The following is a 23244-nucleotide window of genomic DNA, read 5'->3' as shown; positions in this document are numbered from 1 at the left end:
AATTCTTGAGAAACTAGTGATGTATCATATAGGTCATTCAATAACAGAACTTATTAAAATTTTCAAACTGCCCATTAATGGTATTGCAACATTTTCAGATTTTGGGTGTTAGTCAACAGCTACAAAAGTGATTCAGCTTACTTCTGGAGTTTGCATAACATTAGTTCTACATAATACTTGAGTTTTTCAAATCATGCTCATTTAATCGCTGCAATACTGTAGCACATCAGTAAGCCCCCATAAAAATTCTTATATGTTTTAATGACCATGTGTCTGAAGTTATTGATTCCATGAGGTGTATAGCTCATTTTCAGTTTCTCTTTAGAGGATTTGATGAAAATAGAGACAGTGTTGTATATGCAAACAGTGCATTATAGAGACATTTTACTTTTCACTAAGTTCAGTCAGTTCAAGGGTCATTTCTAGTCATTTTGCCTCACAGTTCAAAAATATTTGCTGTGTTCTGAAGTCACTTTAGGCTACTGAGAGCAAGGATAGAGAAGTATTTTTTGTGGCTATTCACATAATATTTTTTTATCCTACTTTGGAGAGTGACATAAGTGTTTGGTAAAATCCCAGCTCAGCTGCTGAGGTTGTGGCCATTGTAGCTGGTCCTTAGTTGGTACATTTGGGCTCTGGACCAGTTGGGAGGGCCCAGAGCAGGGAGGAGAGGATGGCCTAGGGTCTGAAGAACATGGCTTGTGAGTGAAGAGTAGCAAGAAAAATTTCTCATTGTGCAAGTGATCAGAGAGTGAAGTAACAGATGAAGTAGAAGCAAGGGAGGTCTTATGTAAGGAAAAAGAAGACTAACAGTACATTGGAAGAAATAGTGGAGGACATCTGGAGAGTGGGAAAGAACTAAGTGACATGGCTCATTTTAGTCTTATTTTCTATCATTCAGTAGGTTGGAGATGATCTGTTCCTGGGATTTTTTGCTGGAGATCCCACATTTACATGGTAGAAAACAAGGTAGAGCACATTTTGTGGGGTAATTGCTCCTACTTCTCATGGGCACCTTTTGAGAGAAGGTGCCTTTGTGACTGCTCTGTTCTTTGGAAGCTGGTAGTGTCTGGTGAGGAGGTCCCTAGCACTCAGATCTAACTAGATAATGTAGAGTAGCTGGAAGAGAAAAAGGATTTAGGTGCAGAGCTTGGTTCTTCAGGTAGATTGAACATTTTTACCTTTTTTTTTCCTGCTTGTGCCATGCCCTGGTGTGCTGCAGAGCAGGTGGGGTACATGGATGTTGCTAACTGTGAGAGCAGGCAGTTGTGATGTTTTATGGTACTGGTACTGGAGAAACTCTAGTCATGCTGTTGTGCTTGAGATCTTGCAAGATATTGTGAAGTGCAGTTATTCTGTTTATTTTTACTAGCTTATATATTCATCCATTTCTGTGACACAAACATAAATCTATAAATTTTGTTTCTTCTTGATAACAAAGACAAGAATATAATAGATGTTTCACAGGTTAATTTTTTTGTCTGAGAAAGTAAATAATGCTCATTTTTTTTATGTAGTTTCATTTTGAAAAGGTAATAAATCTTCAGTAATTTTTATTAGATAATTTGTAACTGTTCAACTCATTCACATACTCCTGCAGTATCTGAGTTATCTTTAATATTATAATACTTTTTAACTAATTTATTCAGGAGTTGAAGAACTTGGGGTTTTAAGAACATTGTAAGAAATATCCTTCCAGAAATCTGTTGACAGTCTAAAAGCATCTTTTATATAAGCTAGTAAAATGGTAATTCAACCTAATAACTAGGAGAACAATGGCATTTTGCTAACTTTTTAAAATCATAGATGAATGAGATAATATAATAAGATTAAAAATACAGGTTTATGACATGAATGTGTGCTTTGTTCATTTATTTGACAAGTGTTTTTGTTCTAATTATGTAAGTTCCAAATATATCAGGGAAAGCGTTATTGAAATTAGATTTTATTACAGTTCCCAGCTATTGAGCAGTTAAACTGAAGAGAACCTACTTTCTTTGTGTCCAAATATGGCATTGCATAATGTGAATGGATGAGGAGTTTTGTGACAATTCTATAACAGTCCTTGGAACACCACGATCATTTCAGTTTGACTGAATCAATATTTTTTTACATCTTTTTGTGGCTTAACAGAAAATCATTACACTTCAGTGGCTTTCTAGTGTCATCATAAAATTTGTCACTTTTTTATTTAGTTACGTCTGTTGGAGCTTTCAGGTGATTTCTCAGTGGACACTTACTGTTGTCTCAGATGTTTTGTTCCATGTGACTTTGGGCACTGATGAGGATATTGGCTCTTCTGGTAGAAAGCTGTCATTTGTTGTTAACAAAATTAATTATTAATAACTTCTTGATGCAAGGATGAGAGCTGTTTCCTTCTCTGTGAGAACAGGATAGCATGCTGTGTGTACTGTGGCTTTTTCCAGTACAATAAAACATCATGAAACGCCACTTTTCTGACAAGTCAGAGAGCATGGGAACTATTTGGTTTCACAGCAAAGAAAAAGAGACAATGCTGACACATGTACCATTCCTTTCTCATGTAATCTAACTCTTGCAATATTTGTTCAGCTAGGATTGTGTGTTAGCAGAGCTTCGGCATCTGTCCTCAATCTCAACTGCTGCCTCGTCCTGCTACCAATGTGCCGTGTTCTCCTGGCCTTCCTGCGGGGATCCCAGAAGGTGAGTACTGCCCCCGGAATGCAGCACTTGGGAAGAGGGCCCTGGTCTCTGTTTAGTCTCAAAGTAATAGAAAAAAATCTGGTTTTTATACAGTATTGGCTTGCATGGTGCAAATATCAGACATTCAGCCTAGATTCATGATGCCTTTGAAGACAGGGCTGGCATTGTCTGGTTTGATTTGACCATCATGAGGATGGTTTCTTCAGTGCATTTTTGAAGGATGGGGAGTTGCTGTGGAACTGTAGCCAGATGAATTCTCCTCTGTCTTTCCAAACTCTTATATTAGAGACATCTGTGTCCTCTCAATTGTTTCCTGGTAGAATTCAACAGAGCACAAACAACTTTGTGTCTGCATGAACATAAGTGTCCTATTGGAGATGATAGAACTTTAAATAAAAATACTGAACCTGATACATTTGTTATCATGGGAGAAACAATGGTTTAGCTTCTTTGTGATTCACCAGTTGCTTTTACAAAAATATCAGTAATCCTTTTGAGGAATATTTGTATTTGCTAGATGCTTGCAAATTGAACCTGTAAGTTCTGTTAATCATGTGACAATACCCAAAAGATTGGTAGCTATAGATGCACATATGTATGCAAATACACCATTCCATTTGATCTTGGTTATGAAAGAGTCAGTGTTGCCTACACAATTAGTGCTGGAATTCCTAAATATTAAGGCCAGGAGGTAAATTATGTACTGTTGACATCTAGGTAATACAGATTCATCTGTAATTTCTTCATTAAGTTCTCAAAATTATCTCCCTGGCATAATCTAGTAGTTTTTAAATTTAGGTACTATATTTGCGAAGATGCTAAACCTGGTAAAAACTGAGGATGCTGTTATATCACCACAGTTGCTGTTAGTATTTGTTTCTTTGTTTTGTTTTGGAAGAGATTGCTTGAATTCTTCTCTTACTAGGTTGCCAGCAAGAAAACCAGAAGGCTGCTAGATAAAAGTAAAACTTTCCATGTGACATGCGGTATTACAATATGCATCTTTTCAGGTGAGCTCTTACTGTGCTGAGCAGCAGCATGTTTTGGAAGCACGGTGAAGCAGTACTTTGTGGTTTTTCTGCTGCAGTACATTTGGGGGTAGTCTTGCTCTGTGCTTGCTTGCCTTAAATTGTAAATGCTTTCTCGAATTTGTGTGGGTTTTGGTTCATTTTTTGCTTCAAGCACATGGGCATACATTCTAATGTCAAGCTTTTCCTTAAAATGCTAGTTTCTTAGAAGACAGATATGTGAGATCAGGTCAAAATCTGCCATTCCAGGTGAACCCTCATTGTGCCTAAGGAATTTAAATGAAAAAGCAGGGTACTACAGGCTTACCTGCAGAGGAGGGAGCAGTGGAGACAACTACCCAGTTTGGTGAAGAAGAAATACCCTTGGCTGGATACCTTTGAATGTTGTCTCTCGGCTGAAGCATTGCAGTACAGAAATTATTGCTGTAGTGTTAAAAAAAATCCTAAAATACATACAGATTTCTGTCATTAATATTTATAAGCTGATTTACTTTAGAAAAACAATTAACAATTCTTTAGTCCCTGGTATATCTCATGCAGGTGATATGATTATAGCTTGGCATCTGGGTGGCCACGGGAAACATCCAGCACTTGTTTAGAGAGCCTCAGCTTTACTCATTTTTTTTGGTTTTTTTTTTTTTTTAGTCATACATGTTGCTGCTCATCTGGTGAATGCTCTTAACTTCTCTGAGAACTACAATGAAGAATTTGTGACCCTAAATGCAGCAAACTATCGTGGTGAGGTGAGCCAACTGTCCTTTCATATTTTGCTTTTGAGCATATAATTTAAATATATGAATGTTTGCATATTCAGTGCCACTGTGTGATCTATACAGTGCTGCTGTTTCTTGCACTGAAAACTCACCATTGTGTGGATTCCTGTGGATTTTACTTCTTTCTCTGGACAAAGCATGTATTAAAGCCAGCAAGGTTCAGTCCTGTTTGATTATTAGATGGAGAATGCAATCATCAAAACTTTCACCTTGCACCTTGTTCTTGCTTCTCTTCTGCTTCTCTCTCTTCCTTGGGTGGGCCTGGTTGACACATTTCTGCTGCTTTTTGGGCACATTTGTTCTGCATTTCCAGTATTTAAAATACAGTGATATTTGAAACTGATTTTGCATTTTTCAGCTGCAGTGAATGCAAATATGAGGATATATGCTAAGCATGGAATTAGTTATCTACATGAACTGGGCAGGAAGCTGATTTTTATTTGCAAAATACTTGATTTGTGTGTCTTCTCTGACTGTAGTGTAGATCTCTTGCAGGAACATCAGATTCCTAGTCTCTTGGCCAGGTGCTTACTCGTGTATTTGGCACTGGAGAGATATTTGCAGATTTTAGAAGCAAGACCAGAGACCAGCACCCTTTCTTCTTGGGCTACAATCAAGTTCCCTCATGTTTGTGTTCATTCTAGTCTTGAGTCTGCATTTCTTTTCTACCATTTTCATTAGGAGATATTTAGAATGACCCTATCCCAGCTGCATTGTTTCCTGGAAAAGGAGAGTTTGACTCAGTCCAGGCTCATAAGGACCAGCAACCAAGGTCTTCCATTCCCTGGGTGAATGATCTAATCACCAAGCTATTCAATGGCAGACAGACATGCCAACACCAACTATTGTGCTGAGCTTCTGGGTTGAGCTGTGTGTTGCTTGTGTTAGTAGTGGTCTGATATACTTAGCTCCATCAGGAACTTTAGCAGGAGCTTGCCTCAGGCAAGAACGTGCCAGGGTTCTAAGCCTCTACTAAGCAGCCTTAGGAATTTTGCAATAGAAAATGGAGACAATAGCAAGTTTTTTAGGAACTCTAGGGTCAAAACTCCAGAATTTTAGGTACTTTAGTAGCTCTTGAACTTTTGTACTTGAATTCCACTTAAATCACTTTTTTAGCTGTGGTGGATAGTCTGGATGCTACTCTCATCTTTACTTGGGTACACACATCTGGATGCAGATGAGGTCAGAAAGAGGGTCACTTCATTCTTCCTGTCCTGTATGAAAACATCTCCCCTCACTGCATTTTACTGCAGCTTTAAATAAAAAACTTTTCCGAGCAGTGAAGACAAAACCTCTTGAAGTATAGGATCAGGGAAAGTGAGGCAGTTTTACCTGATGTTGAAATATCCCCTCTTCCTTTCACACGTGGTGACGGACATGGGAACATGTCAGGTTCTTTGTGTTCAGTCTTGCTTCAATAGGGTTCAGTGCTAATCTCTTGGTTATGTAGCTGGCAGTAAAATGCTTGCCTCCTGTCTTACATTTAAATTCAAAAGCTCTCCCTCTTCTGCTCCACTCTGTCCTCCCAAAGGAATGAGGTAACTGAGTAAAGTTGAGCTTTAATAAAACAGTTATCTGTAAAATTATCTGAATCCAAAATTATAGATCAGAGTTATCTTTGCTGGGGGAATGCAAAGGCTAAAGGTTCAGTTCATGTTGAATTGCAGTCAATGTAAACTGTTACCAAATGCCAAATTCATTACTGCTTTCTATGTCTTAAAATGTGTGAACTTTATGGGCTACTTATTATTATCACATTATTCATGTAGATATAAAATCCCATATGCTGATTTTATTTGTTCTTGCTTGTCTATTTTTCAGGACCCGAGGAAACTACTTTTTGCAACTGGTAAGTCTTTTGCAAAACTGAATGAGAAAAGTTTGCTGCTTCTCATCAACACTGCAAACAAAACTTCTTTTGATCCTGTGTCGGCATGCTCCATTTGTTGTATCTCAGCAATCTGGAGTTGTGTTATTTGTGTTAATATAACCTGGGTTTGCTTATCCAATAGTCAGGAAGCAGGAGTTACATAAACCCAGTAGCAGGATAAGCAGCATCTTCAAATCTGTTGTTGTACAGATGAGTCAGCAGAAAACATTAGTTTCAAACAGAGATTCTCCGTAACATTAAAACCAAATTCCTAAATGATCCAATTTCTAGAAAAAGAAACATAACAGGAAAGCAGTCTTTTTGCTTCAGCTGGTTTGTTTAAGGTCTGGTTGAGTTTCTGAGCAATCGAAACTGTTACATGGGAATCAGGCTTGCAGGACTCATAAAGGATAAATAGACAAAGACATTTTTGCAGGAATTTAGAAGGGAGCAGTGTTTGAGTATGAAGGGGCAGGCATCAGACTGAGCTGTAGCACTTCATAAGCAGATAAAATTCCTGATGCCATCACACTTTCTTCCTTATTTGGATCAAACACAAAAATCCCGACTTGGTAGCATTTAGGGCACAGTCAGATCGAATCCGTGAATAGACAGCAATGATTCTAGGTTTGTCAATCCCAATAGGTGTGCTGGAATTAGCAGCTGGCACGACAGTATTCCCCAAAAGAACTAGGGAGGGTTTAGATCAGTTGAGAGTAGAGGAAGTGAGAAAGCGAAGTGACAGAATCTGAGGTCAGAGTTATCTGCTAACTGGAAGCAGGCTGGGTGATGGGTGTAGGTACTGAATCAGTGGTGGTGGTTTGAAAGAAGGTAACTGGCAGAAGGGGGAATTAAAGATGGAAGGGAGGAGAATCAAACCAAGCAACTGAGGATTATGTTTAATATCTTGTATGAAGGAGAAGGACTTGGGATAGAGAATGAGCAGTGAATGGTCCAATCAGGTTTTGTCCTGGCTTGTGGGGACATGTTGGAAGCTCTCTAGTTGAGAGGTAGAAAGCCTTTTACCCTCTGACAGCCACTAAAATACTGCATTTTCAAAAATTTGAGTACACTGTTGTAAAAAGCAGTGATTCTAAGTAATCTTAAGTTTAAAATTAATCTGTTCATTCCCTGTCCTAATGATTGGTTAGTAACATGTACTATTTGTGCTGAAGGAGTGCCCAGGCAGGGACCAAGATTTTGCTCCACTGGGAGCTGTGCAAATAATTAAAAAACCTCTGGTTTCTTCTCAGATAGTTCAAAACAGTGAACAGAAGGAATAAGGAATCAGGAGGATTTATAGAGTGATGATGGCTTTTCAGATCAGTCCAGGAAAGAACCTCCTTGTATAAGGGTGTGAGACTGTGGGAGGAACAAGTATTCAAGATTATACTTAGTGGAGGAGAGTCAGGGACAGGGCAGAGGAAACAGTAAAAATGCACTGATAAGTTGGGGCAAGACTGTGAGTGATTTCAGTTTGATGGAGAAGATAATTGAAAAACTGGACATAAAAGGTGACCTCTGGCTTGAGTGGCAGTGTAGGAAGCTGGATCAAGTGCTGTACTGCAATTGCATTGGAGGTATTTGTGTCAGAGGGAAGATTCATTGCACGCTACACATCAAATCAGATTGAGAAAAAAGAAATTAAGAAGGAGGCAGTGGACAGAATGCATATTTTTTTCTTATTGCAACTCCTTTTAATTGCAATCTTTCCATGAAGGAGCGAAATCAAGTTTTTTTACGCAGTCCATGAGAACTTCCATTGATTGTAGGGCTGTAAAAACAGGAGTGAGTTGCTGTGTGTCAGATTTTGGGTATCAGACTTTTCAATGAATGGGTATTGAGAAGTTTATAAAAAGATAAGATTTGAGATTCTCTCCTTTGACTTAAAAAAGAGCTGAGGATAAACTAGTTCTGGTACAAGTCTTCATTTGAGCAGATGAGTCCAATCATTAATATTTTTAACCTTTCCTTCCCAAGTGTTGGCTGCAGATCACTCTCACAGACCTTGCTCTATGGGCAACAATTTCAGGCATGGTACAATGCCATGGAGAGTAATTTCAGGCTCTTCCTCATTCCAGAATGAAATGGGCTGGCAAAAAATTGTAGTGACAGCTTGCATAGAAATTGATTTGCTTGAAATTCTGTCCCTGACCAGGTTTTTAATTGTCATGATCAACAGAGTGTAGTGTTTGGAATAAAAAAGAGACAGAAACTTGTACAGTCAGTCTTGCAAGTAAACAGTGTTTATTCTTAGTTACCTGCTTAGACACAGATGTCACAAGCAAAAGATGACAGGACCAAAGACAAATAGGAAATTGTGATGCATGGTGAAATGCAAGGAAAAGGGTATTTTTCTTTGGAAGGTGGGGAATTACACAAGAACTCATCTTTCCTATCTGGTTTGGTATATGAGTTGTCCTCAAGGCATAAGTACATTCAAGAGTTTGATTAAATTATGATTTGTGTGTCTAATTCCACTTTCTTAAAAGGTCATAGTAGACAAGTATACCTCTTCACAGTTCAAATGTAAGCTATCTTATGTCTTTTTTAGTTCCAGGTCTGACTGGAGTCATTATGGTGTTAGTATTATTCCTAATGTGCACAGCTTCCACGTATGCCATCAGGTAAGATGTAATCTGATCATTATGCTGAAAAATGCCATTTCAGTAATCATATTCTCCTACTGCTTAGAGTGTTAAAAATACCAGTTTTCTTGTCCTATTTTTTTCCTAGCTTGCAGTAAAATTAGCACAGTGAATTTTGTATTAAAACTATTACAAGACCTGATTGAATTGCCTTCTGAAAAAACTATTTAATGAGTGTGCTCGGTTAAAAATGTGGACTTTTAAAAATTTAAATAGTATTTTTATTCCTGGTTGTACAGGGAGACAGTAAACTCAGCATATGGGAAGTTCTGTCCAGTGCATAAATTAAGTCCACTGGAAGAAAAATAAGATGTTATCTTTATCTTAATTATTTTCACCAATTAATTGTAAGAATACACTGTAAAAAAAAAAGGTAACAAAAAACCAAACAAAAAAACCCAATAAACCCCTAAAAAACCCAAAACCTGAAACTATCAGCAATGAAACAAACAGACAAAATTATGCTACTGAAGTCGAACGTTGCTTTTAAAAGCTCTGCTTCTGGTTGTCAGAGGTACTCTTTTTAATGTGAATTATACCAAACAGCAATGCAGTATTGGCTCAGAGCAGCTGCTGGGATTTCTAAAGGTTTGGTCCTCCAGTGAGTTGACATTCTGACATGTGATAGTACCTGTGAATGACTGGTACCTTGGGGGATCTAGCCCAATGTTGAAGTCTTTTTAAGGCTTGGGTTCTGCAACTGAACATATAAAAATAACCTCTTCATTTTTACAGAAGTTGAATTCACAGGGTGTTTATGTAAGTGCATCATCTCAATTCAGCAAACATGGAAAGATACACTTATTATGTATCCTCAAACATTATTGGTGCTCCATTAACATGTGAGTTAGATAAGTGGTTTTGAACTCTGTTGAACTAATCTGTCTTTCCTGAGTAGCTGTGTTACCTGGCAATGTTATCCTGTGATTTGAGAAAGTAGTTCAGCAAATACTTGTGCATTTTCAGTAGACAAGGCTTCTTCCAGGGCTGAGACTTTTGTGAGGCACTGTAGGCTACAGAAGTGCAGGATTAGGCTGCTGCATGACATATCAGCATGGCTGCACATTACATGGTCCACACAGATGGCTCTACTTGCAAAAGAAAGACAGTTTTGGGAAGATGGAAAAATAAAACAATTACTTTGCTCTGCAGCATTGAGCCAGAACAAAGTCCTGTCTTCAAGGCCATATTAAATTAGAAAAACATAGTGTATTAGTGATTGGGAAACATAGAAAAATATATGTAGTTGTAAACATTCTTGGAAATAATTTTGGGGTTCATGCAACATCTTTTGAAGTTACATGCTTGTTAGTTCCTTCCACAGTGAGTGTAAGTGCCAATACTTTCCCAGCTTTCTGCCATCTAGCCAGCAGAATCAAAGCCCTGAAAGAGATAATCTGCATCTCCTGTTACTCTAGCAATAATTCTTCTTTGGAAATTTTGTCCTGGCTTCTCCTTCAGGCATAGTGATCAAGCTCGTCTTTATTATAGCGTTTTCTCCTAAGGAAACAAGTTGCTGCATGCATCTCTGTCCCTTTTCAATCTCTCTCCCTGTGGATTCTCACGTGCCCTATCATGGCTGAGCTTACAGTGCAGTTTTAGGAAAGTTAATTGTAAATGTTCACTCTCTATCAGAAACTGAGCTTTGTAAAATATATTTCAGAGACTGTTACAGTCTTGGATTTCATCCCTAATCTGCTCTTGCACACTGACCTGCTTAGTGATTTCTTCCTTTGTATGTTCTTCCTGAAATTGTTCTATGCATGATAATGCTTCTATTTTCATGCCTTTTCAGTAAACTGTGCAAATAAGTATTAGAAGGATTGAATTAGCTGCTAATGTTTTAAAAGGGGGAAAGGATTATTGCTTGAAAAATTTTCTAAATTTTTGCCATGTCATACCTGAGAATTAGACCAACATTTTTGTGTTCATTATTTGTTTTCAGTAGGGTTATGAAGTTACCAGAAAACACAATAAATCCCATCAATAAATGTTGACATTTCTGCCAACTTTAAAATTAACAATGTTTAAGATTTGGAAGTCACGTATTTAAAAGAACAATAAAAAGATAAGGTTCTGCAATGCCATCTATTTTTGTAACCAAATATTCTAGTCTTCAATTTCATGTTCTTAACTACCACATATATCTTCCTTTTCAAAACTGTCTGTAACAGGATTAAAAAAAAATTTTCCAGAACTGTGCTGCTTAGTGTGTCCCTTTAAAGCATGATAAATTCCCCTTACCTTTCTCAGTAAATTAACTCTTGCAGGTCTTCATCTGCAAAATTCTAAAGTAGGTTAACCAAAATTAAATATTCAACTTACTTCAAATTTTCAGGACTTCACATTCCTAAGAAATGCATGCATTCTGTGAATAGTGTCTATTTTAAGCCCTAGGAATGTAAAAAAAAGGAAATGTTCTGAAGAGCTATAAAAATGTGTGTATAGGAAGATTATTGACTATATTGGAATACTGTATGTATCTGTAGGGTACACAGTTCAAGGATACAAGTAGGAAATGCATAATTATTGCACTGTTGGAAAATACGCTTCATGGTAAGAGGTTCAAGGATTTACACGCCTGTATAATTTAAGGAGGTGAAGTTCAGAGGGCTTGCTCACGCTTAGGGGAACTTGATACATGTGAGGAACAAGGATTTTATAGTAGAGGTATCTGTAGGAGTGCTGAAAGAAGAATAAAATGCTCAGCAGGCTGGAAGCTGACATTTAGACGTTTTCAGACAAGAAGTGTACAGTAATTTTAATCAGTGACAATAATTAGCTGTTGAAAGCAACATGTCAGAAGCAGTCCAGGGATAGACTTTTCATCACTGAAATTTTGAAAAATTGGTGCATTCTGAAAAAGGTGTTCAAGAGCCAATAAAACAAATTCAGTGTGCAGCTTTTGGTATTGTAGTATGATACCAAATTAAACCAGAGCTCCAAGACCTGTCCTTGTCCCTTCTCATGGTATGGGGGTTTAGCCTAGATGATCTTTAAGGTCCAGTTCTAGGATTCTGTGACCTGTTTTGGGCCAGAGGGTAAATTTTGCTCTCTTTGTGCCTTCCAATTCTGCTTGCACTCTGCATACCATTGTTCTTATTTTCCTCTTGCTGATGATTACTCCCACAACTCCTCACGGATGCTGATGAGTGACTTCATGGAAATGCTTCTCAGGGTGTGGGGAGTTAGAAAAGGTTTGAGCAGCTTCAAGGAGGAAACAGTGTTAACATAGTGCTGACTGGGGGAAGAATGGCACTGTGGAGGGAGGATTTCAGAGCCTTGCTGTTGCTCTATTCCTTCCTTTGCTTCCTTCTTTGTTCCTTTCCCTGTTTGGATTTCATTTTGGTAGCCCTTGTATTATCAAAATTGCTTTTCCTCTCTTGAGAAAGAAAACAAATTCTGTATTGACGGAAATACATGCAGTATATGCTTCAGTTGTCTTGAAGGAAGAGCAGTTATATAGAAGACCATAGGAGATAGGAGAGCAAAAAAATCTGCAAAAAGTTATCTGTGTCAGAGGGATAGCTTCTTAAACCATGTTCTCAGAACTAAAGATGTTTTTTATTTAATAATTGGTTTGGTTTATGAATGGGGGTAGGTTTTTGGGTTTTAGAAGGGACTCTCCTACCATGGTGTGTAGTGTGAGAGGTGTGTTTGTGTGCTATGAAGTAGGGTATTTTCTTAGTCATTTGGTTGTTGTTTGTTGAAAACTATTTTACTCTAGAAAAAACTATTTTACTCTAGAACAAAATAAACAAAACCATTCCAGATGGTTATTTTGTTTGGTCTTGCTTCTTTTCATATTGCCTAACAAATTACTGATGAAAGGAAGTGCTCTTCACCTCTCCTGATCTCACAGTGTTAATGTTCTTGTTCCTCCCAAAACCGTCAGTCCTAGAGCCATAATGTATGTGGCCTCCTGCCCTGGAAACTCTCCTGCCTGTGTGCTCCTGTTGTCTCATTGCTCTAGGTCCTGTTCCTCCTGTATCTCCTTCCACTTTATACCCTCACAAGTTTTTTACACTTCCCACTGGCCCTTCTGCTGCTGTCCATGCCACCTCTTTGTGTGTTACAGCCTTAGTGACACGTTAAACTGTATTGGGGCAGGGAGAATGCAAGGTCACACTCACTGTAAAGAGGTTGAGTTTTGAGACTGGAGGTGGAAGAACTATCCCAGCTGTAAGGATCTCGTAGAGACTATCTAGGACCTATGAAAGACCTATGTCTCTTAATTTCAGAAGAGTTCTCTGGCTGGCTCTGTACTTCTACATCCTTAACTCTCCATCTCAGCTTATTACTTCTGTGCCAGTCACTTGTTCTTCTCAACACTTAATTGTGTGCAAGTACAGTGTGCCTGTGGGAAAACATACTGGGCTTTGACTATTTTGCATGACTATGCAGTGTATAATGATGTCCTGTGTGCACAGGTCTGCTTTTAATTAGCAGTGATTCCATCTGAGCTGAAACAGCATTGAACCATGGTTTATTCTTTTCAGGGTTTCAAACTATGACATCTTCTGGTATACACACAACCTTTTCTTTGTCTTCTATATGCTGCTGATGCTGCATGTTTCTGGGTAAGTAAATGGAAAATACTGTTCCTTTTCCTGAAGCACAACCAGAAAAGAGCAGTTTCCTTGATTGCTGCTTTTCCCAAGCTCGCTTGAGCACAGTGGGCCAACTTTGGGACAAGTTGTTGTCCTCTGGTGTGTGTTTAAATAAAGATCAGGTTGTAGCTTGGAGAATTGTGAGTGCTGTAGCCAGCTAGCACAAACTTCTTCACTTTCGAGATTATTCCTTTTCCATTTCCATTGCCCAGTGTCTAGTGAGAAATGAAGAAAACATTGTTTCTTTTTCTGCCCTCTCTTACCTGTTTGCTGAGACAAGAATATGAAGCAAAGTTGCTTCCCTTGCATTTTCCTTTCTACCTTTCTTTTTGACTCGGAAGAAGAGGAAAGGATTGGCCTCTCCCTAATTACCTCTTTCTCTTTGCTTACAAAATTTGCTAGTTTTTCTTCTTTTTCTCACAAATATCAGACAAGTGTTTATGTGCCATGAAGCTGATGGTCAGATCTGTATCAGGCACAAACAAACTGAGCTCTGTTGCAAGGTAAAGCATCTTCCAAAACTTATGACATATGTCTGCATGGGTTGGGGGTTGGACTAGATGACATTTAAAGGTCCCTTCCAACCCAAACTATTCTATGATTCTGTGAAAATCTGTTCCATTAACATCTCTGAAGTTTCGTCTGTGGATGTAGATGCAGAGTGCAGAGGAGGGAAGGTGTATTTGAATGAGGTTTTTTTCTCCATGTCATCAAATACCTACTGAAACACAGGGTGCTTGAATGTGTGACACTGAGCACTGCTGCTTAAACTTGGAAAAGGAATTAGACCTAGCAAGAACATAGTAGGAATACGTTGCTGAATAAAACATGCAGCTTGAGAAATAATGAGTTCAAAACAATTGAAACTCCTGGACACAATTCCAGTTTTTGGTGAGTTTGTTGGGGGTCTTGGGGGAATTTTTTTTGGGTCATTGTTTCTTTTAGGGGTTTATTTGGGTTTTTTTGGTTTGCTTTTTTTTTTTTTTTCCTATGGCATTATCACTTGTTTATAGCTGGGGAAGATGGATCTAACCTGTTCTCCCCATCCTAGGCCAGGATGAACTTTCCCTAAATTATTCTTGACAGGTGTTTGTCTAACTTCTTTAAAACATCTGGTGACTGAGATCGTCTAACCGCCCTAGGCAATCTGTTCCAGTGATTGCCTTTGGGGTATTTTTCATGTCCAGTTTAATTAATCTCCTTCATGGTATTATCCTTTACCTTTGTTTTCCTAACCATATTCCATTTACCAAGTTTGCAAACCAAGGCGGCAGTAATATACCAAGCATTTAACGGCATATTCTGGTACACAGCCTCCTTAGTATAGAATTACAAAGGTATTCAGTGCAAATCTGAAAGAACTGAGTGTCAGAAGTGGGAGAGGAATGAGTCATGGAGAGTGGGAGTCAGTTCAACTTTAAAATGCTGCCTAAATGTAGGTCTCTACATGTTTTCTCAGTGTCTTTCCCATTATGGTCTAATGAGTTCTCATAAATACAGCCAATGGAGCCTGAAGGATGCTTCAACTAATTTTGTGTTTCAGAAATCTACATTGAGGTGAGCTGGACTGATTCCTGGCTCCATTAGTGATATTGATAAGATCAATAGGAAGTGGCCACAAGTTGCACAAGCGGTGATTTAGATTTGGCATTAGGAAAAATTTCTTCACCAAAAGGGTTGTCAGGCACTGGAACAGGCTGTCCAGGGAAGCAATAAAGTCACCATCTCTGGGGGTATTTAAGAGATGTGTAGATGTGGTACTTAGGGACATGTTTTAGTGGAGAACACAGCAGAGCTGGGTTAATCGTTGGACTTTATGATATTAGAGGTCTTTTCCAACCTAAATAATTCTGTGATCTGTTTTGAGATGTAAGAAAGCTTAGATAACCATTCTTAGGTGCCCAAATTACTCCTGTGTGGGATGTCTTAGAGATTTGCAGATGCATGGCCAGTTGCTGTACAGAGCAAGGCATCTCCTGTGGCTGGACTGTGCAGGCAGGTTGAGTGAGGTTTTACCTGTCTTAGGAGTAAAGTATTTCCATGGTATTGCTGGATTCTTGTTTTGTTTCAAACTGTTGTAGGTATGTTCTTACAGTATCCTCTTATTCAGGTAGCCAACCACTTTTCAGCAATATATAAAGTATTGTGATTCATCTGTCATATGTTAATGGTTTGTTCAGTGCAGAACTCAACCTTTCTGGGCACTGATCTTCGGTGTGTAAGGCTTACTTTTCCTTGACAGCTTCAGAAATGGGAGTTACTGAGCTTCTGTTAGCAGGCAGCTTTGCCACTCAGTTAGCATGTTTGTAATAGTTTAAATAAACTAGAGATCACTGGAGGGGATGCTCGTGTTTGCAGCTACTCTCAAGGCAATCCTCTCTCGGGATGTGCTGAGAACAGAGAAGCTGTGGGAGTTGCTGGCAGGCATACACACAAGGTTCACTTGAAAAATATTGCATGGGCTTTGACTTCCAGCTAAATCCATGAGGCACCATAATATTTATAGAGCAGGGAATGCTATGGGTATCTGTCACTTTGCCAGTATGTGGTGACCAGCAGTGATGCCAGATGCAAGCGATAGGCATGGTTGAGCAATAAATGCAGGCAGAAGCATGGGTGTAGGTGCAAGGACACTTCCCAAACGATTCTCCCAGGGTCAGATGTGGAATTTAAGAGTGAGCAGGCTTAACTTCCAAGCTGACATGATTCACTGGACCATGTAGGAAGCTTGTTACTAGCTGTCAGGACTGCATTTTGGTAGGGAAGATTGCCAGCAGCCTGTCAGAGCCCATTTAGGTTGGGGATATTGCAGATGTCCTAGTTCTTTCTTCTGAATTAAACTCTGTTGCTGCTGCTGCTTTGTGTATGTTGAGGAGAGGAGGGGGGAGCACATGTCCTTGATGTTTGATTGCATACTTGAGCTGAGCCTTCACAACAAGGCTTAGCACTCAGAGGGCATTGTCTCAGTATGTCTCATTTCCCACCCAGCACCATCCTCTACAGGTGTCATTCAGCTTTTTTTTTTTTTTTTTTTTTTTTTTATTATTTTTCTTTTTTTTTTTTTTTTTTTTTTTTTTTTTAATATTCTTCCTTCTGGTCTTACGGTCATCAAAGCTAGATTTGAAGACAACTAGTACTTCTGAGGAATTTTATTACTACTATTATCTGTTCTTCCCTATTTTTAATGTTTCATTTATGTCCTGAGATATCCCAGAGTGTCTTAGGTTTCCAATTCTTTCTTCAGTGTTTCTAGCTGCAGCTTCAAAGTTCTCACTTCATTTCACTGTAAATTTAACTTAACTTGAGGGGGGGAAAAAAAACGGATGAACCCCATAAAATAATTTGCAAGGAAGGTTCCTTGGCTATTTTTTTCCTTCTATTTATTTGTGTGCAAACCTGATAGACACCAAGTAGTGGGAACATTCCTGCAGTTTATGATTTGGCAGCTTAGGCCACTTCTGCTATAAGATTGCCTTAAAAACAGGGCTTGCTGACTGTAGGGAGGATGAGTGAAAACAGCCTGTGATTGAATTGGAAATGTGATTATTTAATTTTTTTTTTTTGAAGGCTCCCCCAATATTTTTCCCCTTTCAAGCAGTGTTAAGCTTGAGGCTGTTCAGTGGGGGAGTGCCAAGTGAGCTGGAAAAGTTAAACCTTGCCTCTAGTGACAGAAGGCTCTATTGTTGCAAAGCTTCAATCTCATTGAAAGTCCTTAAGGCAAACGGAATAAAATTTCTAACAGAAGAGGAGGCTTGTGACTGCTTTCCAAAGTCCTCTCCAAATGAAGGTAAGTTGTTTGTTATTTACTGTTACTTCAGCGTCTTTACTATCTTTATTTTTCTGTAGGGGAGTGCTCAAGTACCAGACCAACTTAGAGGAACACCCTCCTGGTTGCTTTAATCCTAACAAAACGCTCCGACAGAATCTGACTGTGCCAAAGGCTTTTGAAGAGCTGCTTCCTGACTATACTACTGAGCCCTTCCCAGAGGACCTCCCAGTACCAGAACCCTTTGTACAAAATAGCTTTGTGAGAGTTTGTTCCGAGGAGCCCAAGTTCCAGTCGCACTTCCCAGAGGTCTGTATGATCCGACATTTCAGGTATTAAAAGCCATGCCAAGCCTTTCAGTCAGCCATAACCGCTAATTATTGCTTTTCCAGACCAGATGTTTTAATAATGGAAAATATTAAAACCTTTCGAGACATTCAAAGATTTGGTGGGGAAAAAACAATCTGTATTTAACCCTGATGTGCATTACAATGTGGTGCATAGAACAGGGAGGGTGAAAAAAATGTCAAGAGATTGGCTGTAATGTTCTTTTTTGAACAACACTGTAAGAGATGTATTGATCCTGCTAAAAATGTGATTTTAGTGTCGCATTTCAGAGCAAACATTTATATAACATTTCATAATGTCCTTTTGTAAGCATTGTGTGGCAGTAGTTAATTGAAATAATCAAGCTCCATTTGTTCTCTTTTTTACCATGCAGATGCAAGTCCTAATACTCATTTCTGGGTTGCAGTTGGTTGTGGTTTGGCTTTTATAGTCTGTTGTTTGCAGACAGGCTTGTTTTTATATGTGGCATGGGTAAATGAGTATGATGACAGTGGGGACAGTAAAGCCTTTTCTTTTTCTGTTTTCCATTTTCCTTTTGTTTCTTTGTGTTTTGTGGCAGCAGCTTTTTCTTCATCCAAATTTTCTCTTTTCTTTTGAGAAAAGATGATCTGGGCTTTACTGGCAAGTAGCCTGAGGAAGCTTGCAAATATGGAGGTCACGAGTCCAAGGGCCACCATTCAATATGGTCCCATAACAGACCCCACAGGAGTTTATTGTTTTTCCCCTGTTGAACTTTTTGTCCCTTACTAGCTGCAGTGGGAACCCTTTTTCTATGGAGCACGTAATCATAATGAGAAACACTTAATTCTACATTGAATTCCTCCAACTAAGTTCTTTGGATTGGTATTTTGTTGTGGTAGTACTCCTGAATTACAAGCATCAGTGTATATCTGGCTCCACATGACCCACAGGACAGCAAGGAGTCTTCTTGGGGCTTAAGATGCCTGCTTTAGATCCATTTATGGGAAAGGAGTCATGGAAAGAAGTGGCCACTCAATATTCTCCTGGCAGCCTTGAAACACTTCTTAGGACTTTTTGGATTTGGAAATATTGTGATACCAAGTTTAAAAAAAAAAAAAAGTCTGTGAGGTACTGAGACTTGCAAGGCTTTTTTGCTGGAAGTAAATACTCTGCTAGTAGCAAGAGATGTTTATGTGTAACATCAGAAATTGGGAAGGGAGGGAAGATAGATGAGGTTTGAGGGCACTTCAATGCCACAGCTCCAATGACTGATCAGATGTGTAATTAGTACATAAGTCTGCCATAAGCTATTGGTAATTGACTCTTAGGATGGGATTTAGCTGAGCAGCTGCAAATGTCTCCATCTGGAGTAGTCACCCAGGACTCCCCATATAATCAGTGTAGAGAAATGGGCATTTCCAGGGCATTTTCTGTCTAGCATACACATCTTCCATGGGAGAAAATGAATTGCAGTTCAGAAGTGCTCATTTCTTTCTGTTGTCTATGATTTTACACTAGTTTAATATCAACATAAATTCTATAGAACAAGAATGCAGCTTTCTTCAGTTTTTACTTGAACCTGAGATGACTATAAGAAGGTAATAAGTTAAATGATATTGCAAGTCAGACAGGGTTTTCCCATAAATGTTAACCAGCTGTATAGTACTCTGCTCTGTGTATGTACTGTGTCTTTCATTGCTGAAAGCAGCTGCAATCTAACTACATAAAACCAGAATAATGTGGTAGCAAATGAGGTCATTGGCATTTTTTTCCTGATGAGTTTTATGATTGAAATTGCTTGTGCTTGTGGGTGATGCTGCTGGTTAGACTGATTAAGGCTTCAGAACACTCTTGGTTTCTGCATGTAGAGAGGCGTGGATGTTAGATGTGAAGTGAGATCCTGCAAGCACTCATGTAGTTGTGAAAATAGAAAACAGAAAGTTAAGTGTTTGAGGTAACCTATTTTTGTTCTCCCTTAGACCTGGTTCTGGATTTCTGGACCTCTGTGCTTGTACTGTGTGGAGAGGCTGTACCGCTACATCCGCAGCAATAAACCAGTCACAATAACCTCAGTAATAAGCCACCCCTCCAATGTCCTTGAAGTCAGGATGATGAAAGATGACTTTGAAGCAAGGCCTGGTCAGGTGAGTTAATGTGCCTCTAAAAAATCACTCTGCTTTCTCATGAGATTGTCTGTAGGGATGACTATCACTCTGTAAGTACTAGCCCATCACTGAATGCTTTGAATGTATCTTTTCTGTGGTTTTATTTCAGTATGTTATTCTCCACTGTCCCAGAGTGTCCGCCCTGGAAAGCCATCCATTCACTCTTACAATGGTAAGAAGTAGTGTTCTTTTCGGTTCTTTCTCTTTTATTTATATTTGGTAAGCAAACGGTCTTTGTTTCTTTCAAGGTGACAGTTCTCACCAGAAGAGCTCATGTTTCATTTATGAGGGTACCAATGAATATGAAATGGCATGATTATTCTGTGTGACAGTACTCAATACATATTTAATTTTCTCTGCTGTTGAGAAAATGATAATGGGAACTTTTTTCAAAGTCATCCATAAGTGAAAATCAATAATAAAAAAATCAATAAAATCCTTATGATTTTGATAATTACTCTAAAAGAAGTTTCAGCCATATTTCTAGACCTTAATGCAGAATGAGTGCAAATTTTAATGAACTTTTGCCATCTTTCTTTTTCAATGAAAGGACATTTCTGCGACTGCCTTTTCCAAAGTCAGAAAAACATCAGGTTTAAAAAAATAAGTTTCTAAAATTGTCTTCTGCTTTATTTTTATATTAAGAGGTCTATCGATGACTTAAGGTGATATACCAGTGAGATCATACAATATTAGGATTACTACTTACTCTACTCAATTGGTCTAGAATGGGAACTGAAACCTCTAGAGACAGACTGGAATAATATGCAATTGTATATAAATAGACCTGAAGTTCTTCAGGAGTACTCAGTGCAGAGACCTGGGAGATTCTGCTAAAAAATCACTGCACTGACTGGCTATATTGTTACAAAAGCAGTGTCTGAGGTTGAATATTAGTGGCAGCTTTTTCCTTCCAATGGGAGTAAATGCTTTTGGATTGCCTGAATTGGTCATTCTTCTTCAAGAAAACTGCAGAGATAAACATTCACGTTTGATTATTTTCTTTGGACTGATAACTGATACTTTATCCCCACTGAGTTATAGCTAGTGCTATGGAACAGTTGAGATGTTTTAATGCTACCTCAGAAACAGAGGGCACAACCAGGTCCAGTTCTTTGGGTTTGTGGAGTGTTTTATTTTGGTTTGTTAATTTACTTATCTTTATGCTGAGCCAGGAGTCACAGGGGAACCCACACTAAATTCCACTCAAAGTAAAATTTGTGCTGTAAATCTAGGAATGAATCTCATTTGAGGGAAGCTGCCTCTGTATAGCTTAGCAAAGCATTAATGGCACTTTTGCAAAGTTTTCATGGCTATTCATTTTGCCAGTACAAAGCAGAGGAATATGTTATTTATCTGTTGTTAATGGCAGCAGGCACTTTTTAAGAATGTCCTTTGTATAGTGCTTGAAGATAACTTGATATGGAATGCTGGAAAATTAAATGCATATATGAATTTATGCAGAATGGTTTAGTCAGTATTTATTTATATTTTTTTTATTACATTAGTGATCAGAACATAAATTTCAAGAATTTAGTTCAAGTCTTGGGTAGCTCTTTCCAGTTATTTTTGCCCTAGCATAGCTATATTTAATATAGAGCTGGTCTCTGCCAGTGGGTACATCTTATTTAAACATTAATCTCAAACCATCATGTTCCTAATTTCTCACTGTCCATCTCAGTTGAAATTAATATGGTGGTAATAATTTGATCATTATTAGTAAATGCACAGTTTGGAAACTGGGACTCTTGTTATAAAGATTTAGTCTTCTTATATTAGGACACTGCTAAAACAAGGGATTTTGTGGTTTTAATTTTTAGAAATAATGTCATAAAAGAATATTTGGCTTGGTTCAGTAGTCTCGTATCTGGTAAAACTTCTTAGCTGTTATGGTGAGAGTTTTTGTCAGAGACAAGACTGTTGACAGGCCTACTGGGTGTGGTCATAGGATGAAGTTGAATTGGATGTCAGATTCCTTGCCTGAGTTGAGGATTTCATCCAGTATTTAAAATGCCATAGTATGACAATGCATGTTATGAAAAATTATTTTTGCACATAAACTTCTAGAGCTAGGAGCTATGGGAAATAGATCTCTTGTTGTGAATTTGAGTTTTCTGAGTGAACATAAATAAATCATTTATATACAGATAATGTGCAGTATATTTCCAATATGTAAGTGTAGTTGATAAATTACAGTTTGTGTAAGTTTTACAAGCATGTATTAAATATCTAACATTAAAATTAGCAATTTCTACTCATGCACGATGCACTGTATTTTAGGTAAGTAGTACTAGACCAGCCAATTTCTGTTCATGCTCAGTGTTTTACACTTTAGTATGTGGTGATATCCTTCAGCATAACAGCATATCCTTCAAGATCACACATATATTCTATTACAAGATATGAAGTTATCACTGAGTTGCCACAAGCGTATTTTGCTACAACATTAACTGTACTGGAGAAAGGCTGTCATTGAGTAAATGACTTTTACAGCATGATGAGCATTCTAAGTGTCTAGATTTATTATAATCTTTTTACCCAGCCTAAGCAGGGGACACATTTCCACATGTCTTTCTAGGGCAGAGAATATGCTGTGGGCTGATGTCCTGCTTAGAAAGCTTTTTTGTTTTTTAATATGGTGGCAGCCATGGGCTGATGCTTCTAGAATGTGTAGGCAAAAGCTTAACTCAGTTGTTTCTCCACTCCCATCTGACCTACTTGTAGTTACCAAGCAAGCTGGAACGCTACTGCTGTTTCTTTTGTCGAATGATCATAGTCCCTGGGTTATTTTTCTAGGTTGGTAGGAGTGTGGGGCTTAGATCCACAGCAAGAACATCATGATGGATGTGTGTGGCTTCAGCTACTGGAAGTGCAGTGCAGCAATGACTGCAGCAGAGATGGGAGGGAAGACTGCAGTCTTCTTCCTGGTGCTGTTGTCATACTTAGAATCATAGAATACTTTGGTTGGAAGGGCTCTCTAAAGGCCACCTAGTCCAACCCCGTGCAATAAGCAGGGACATCTTCAACAAGATCATGTTGCTCAGAGCCCCCCCATCCATCTCAGACTTGAATGTTTCCAGGAGTAGGGCATCTGCCAGCTCTCTAGGCAACCTGTTCCAGTGTGTCACCATCTTCACTGTAAAACATTTCTTCCTTATCTCTAGCCTAAATCTACCCTCTTTCAGTTTAAAACCATTACCCTGTGTCCTTTTCACAACAGACCATGCTAAAAAGTCTGTCCCCAGGCTCTATGTGATGTCCTGTTCGCACTAGTGAAATATCTCACTGTGCCTGGAGCATGCTTGAGACAAGAAATGACCATTTCAGGCGTATCTTTTTACTCCTAAGTGTGGGTAATAACCTTAAATGGAAAGGAAGGGGTGAGTCAGCATG

The 23244-nt window shown here is 38.6% G+C and overlaps 1 protein-coding gene across 2 annotated transcripts in view; it reads left to right on the top strand.

The window, feature by feature from the left end:
* NOX4 (NADPH oxidase 4) overlaps window positions 1–23244 on the top strand; it is a 113183-nt gene that overhangs the window by 8155 nt on the left and 81784 nt on the right. Inside the window, exons 2-10 of one of the 2 annotated variants that reach the window (XM_017735992.1) lie at window positions 2576–2682; window positions 3608–3692; window positions 4356–4453; window positions 6305–6332; window positions 8908–8980; window positions 13501–13581; window positions 17458–17686; window positions 19666–19830; window positions 19961–20023. In XM_017735992.1, the coding sequence (XP_017591481.1) occupies window positions 2641–2682; window positions 3608–3692; window positions 4356–4453; window positions 6305–6332; window positions 8908–8980; window positions 13501–13581; window positions 17458–17686; window positions 19666–19830; window positions 19961–20023 (864 nt within the window). In that variant the 5' untranslated portion in view covers window positions 2576–2640. Of the gene's footprint in view, window positions 1–2571; window positions 2683–3607; window positions 3693–4355; window positions 4454–6304; window positions 6333–8907; window positions 8981–13500; window positions 13582–17457; window positions 17687–19665; window positions 19831–19960; window positions 20024–23244 lie in introns of both variants that reach the window. The other variant, XM_008634937.2, reaches the window with a different exon arrangement.

This window comes from Corvus brachyrhynchos, unplaced genomic scaffold (genome assembly GCF_000691975.1).
Source record: "Corvus brachyrhynchos isolate BGI_N302 unplaced genomic scaffold, ASM69197v1 scaffold44, whole genome shotgun sequence".
Lineage (NCBI taxonomy): Eukaryota > Metazoa > Chordata > Aves > Passeriformes > Corvidae > Corvus > Corvus brachyrhynchos.
The sequence above is the reverse complement of the archived record's forward strand: the minus strand, read 5'-3'. Positions and strand labels throughout refer to the sequence as shown.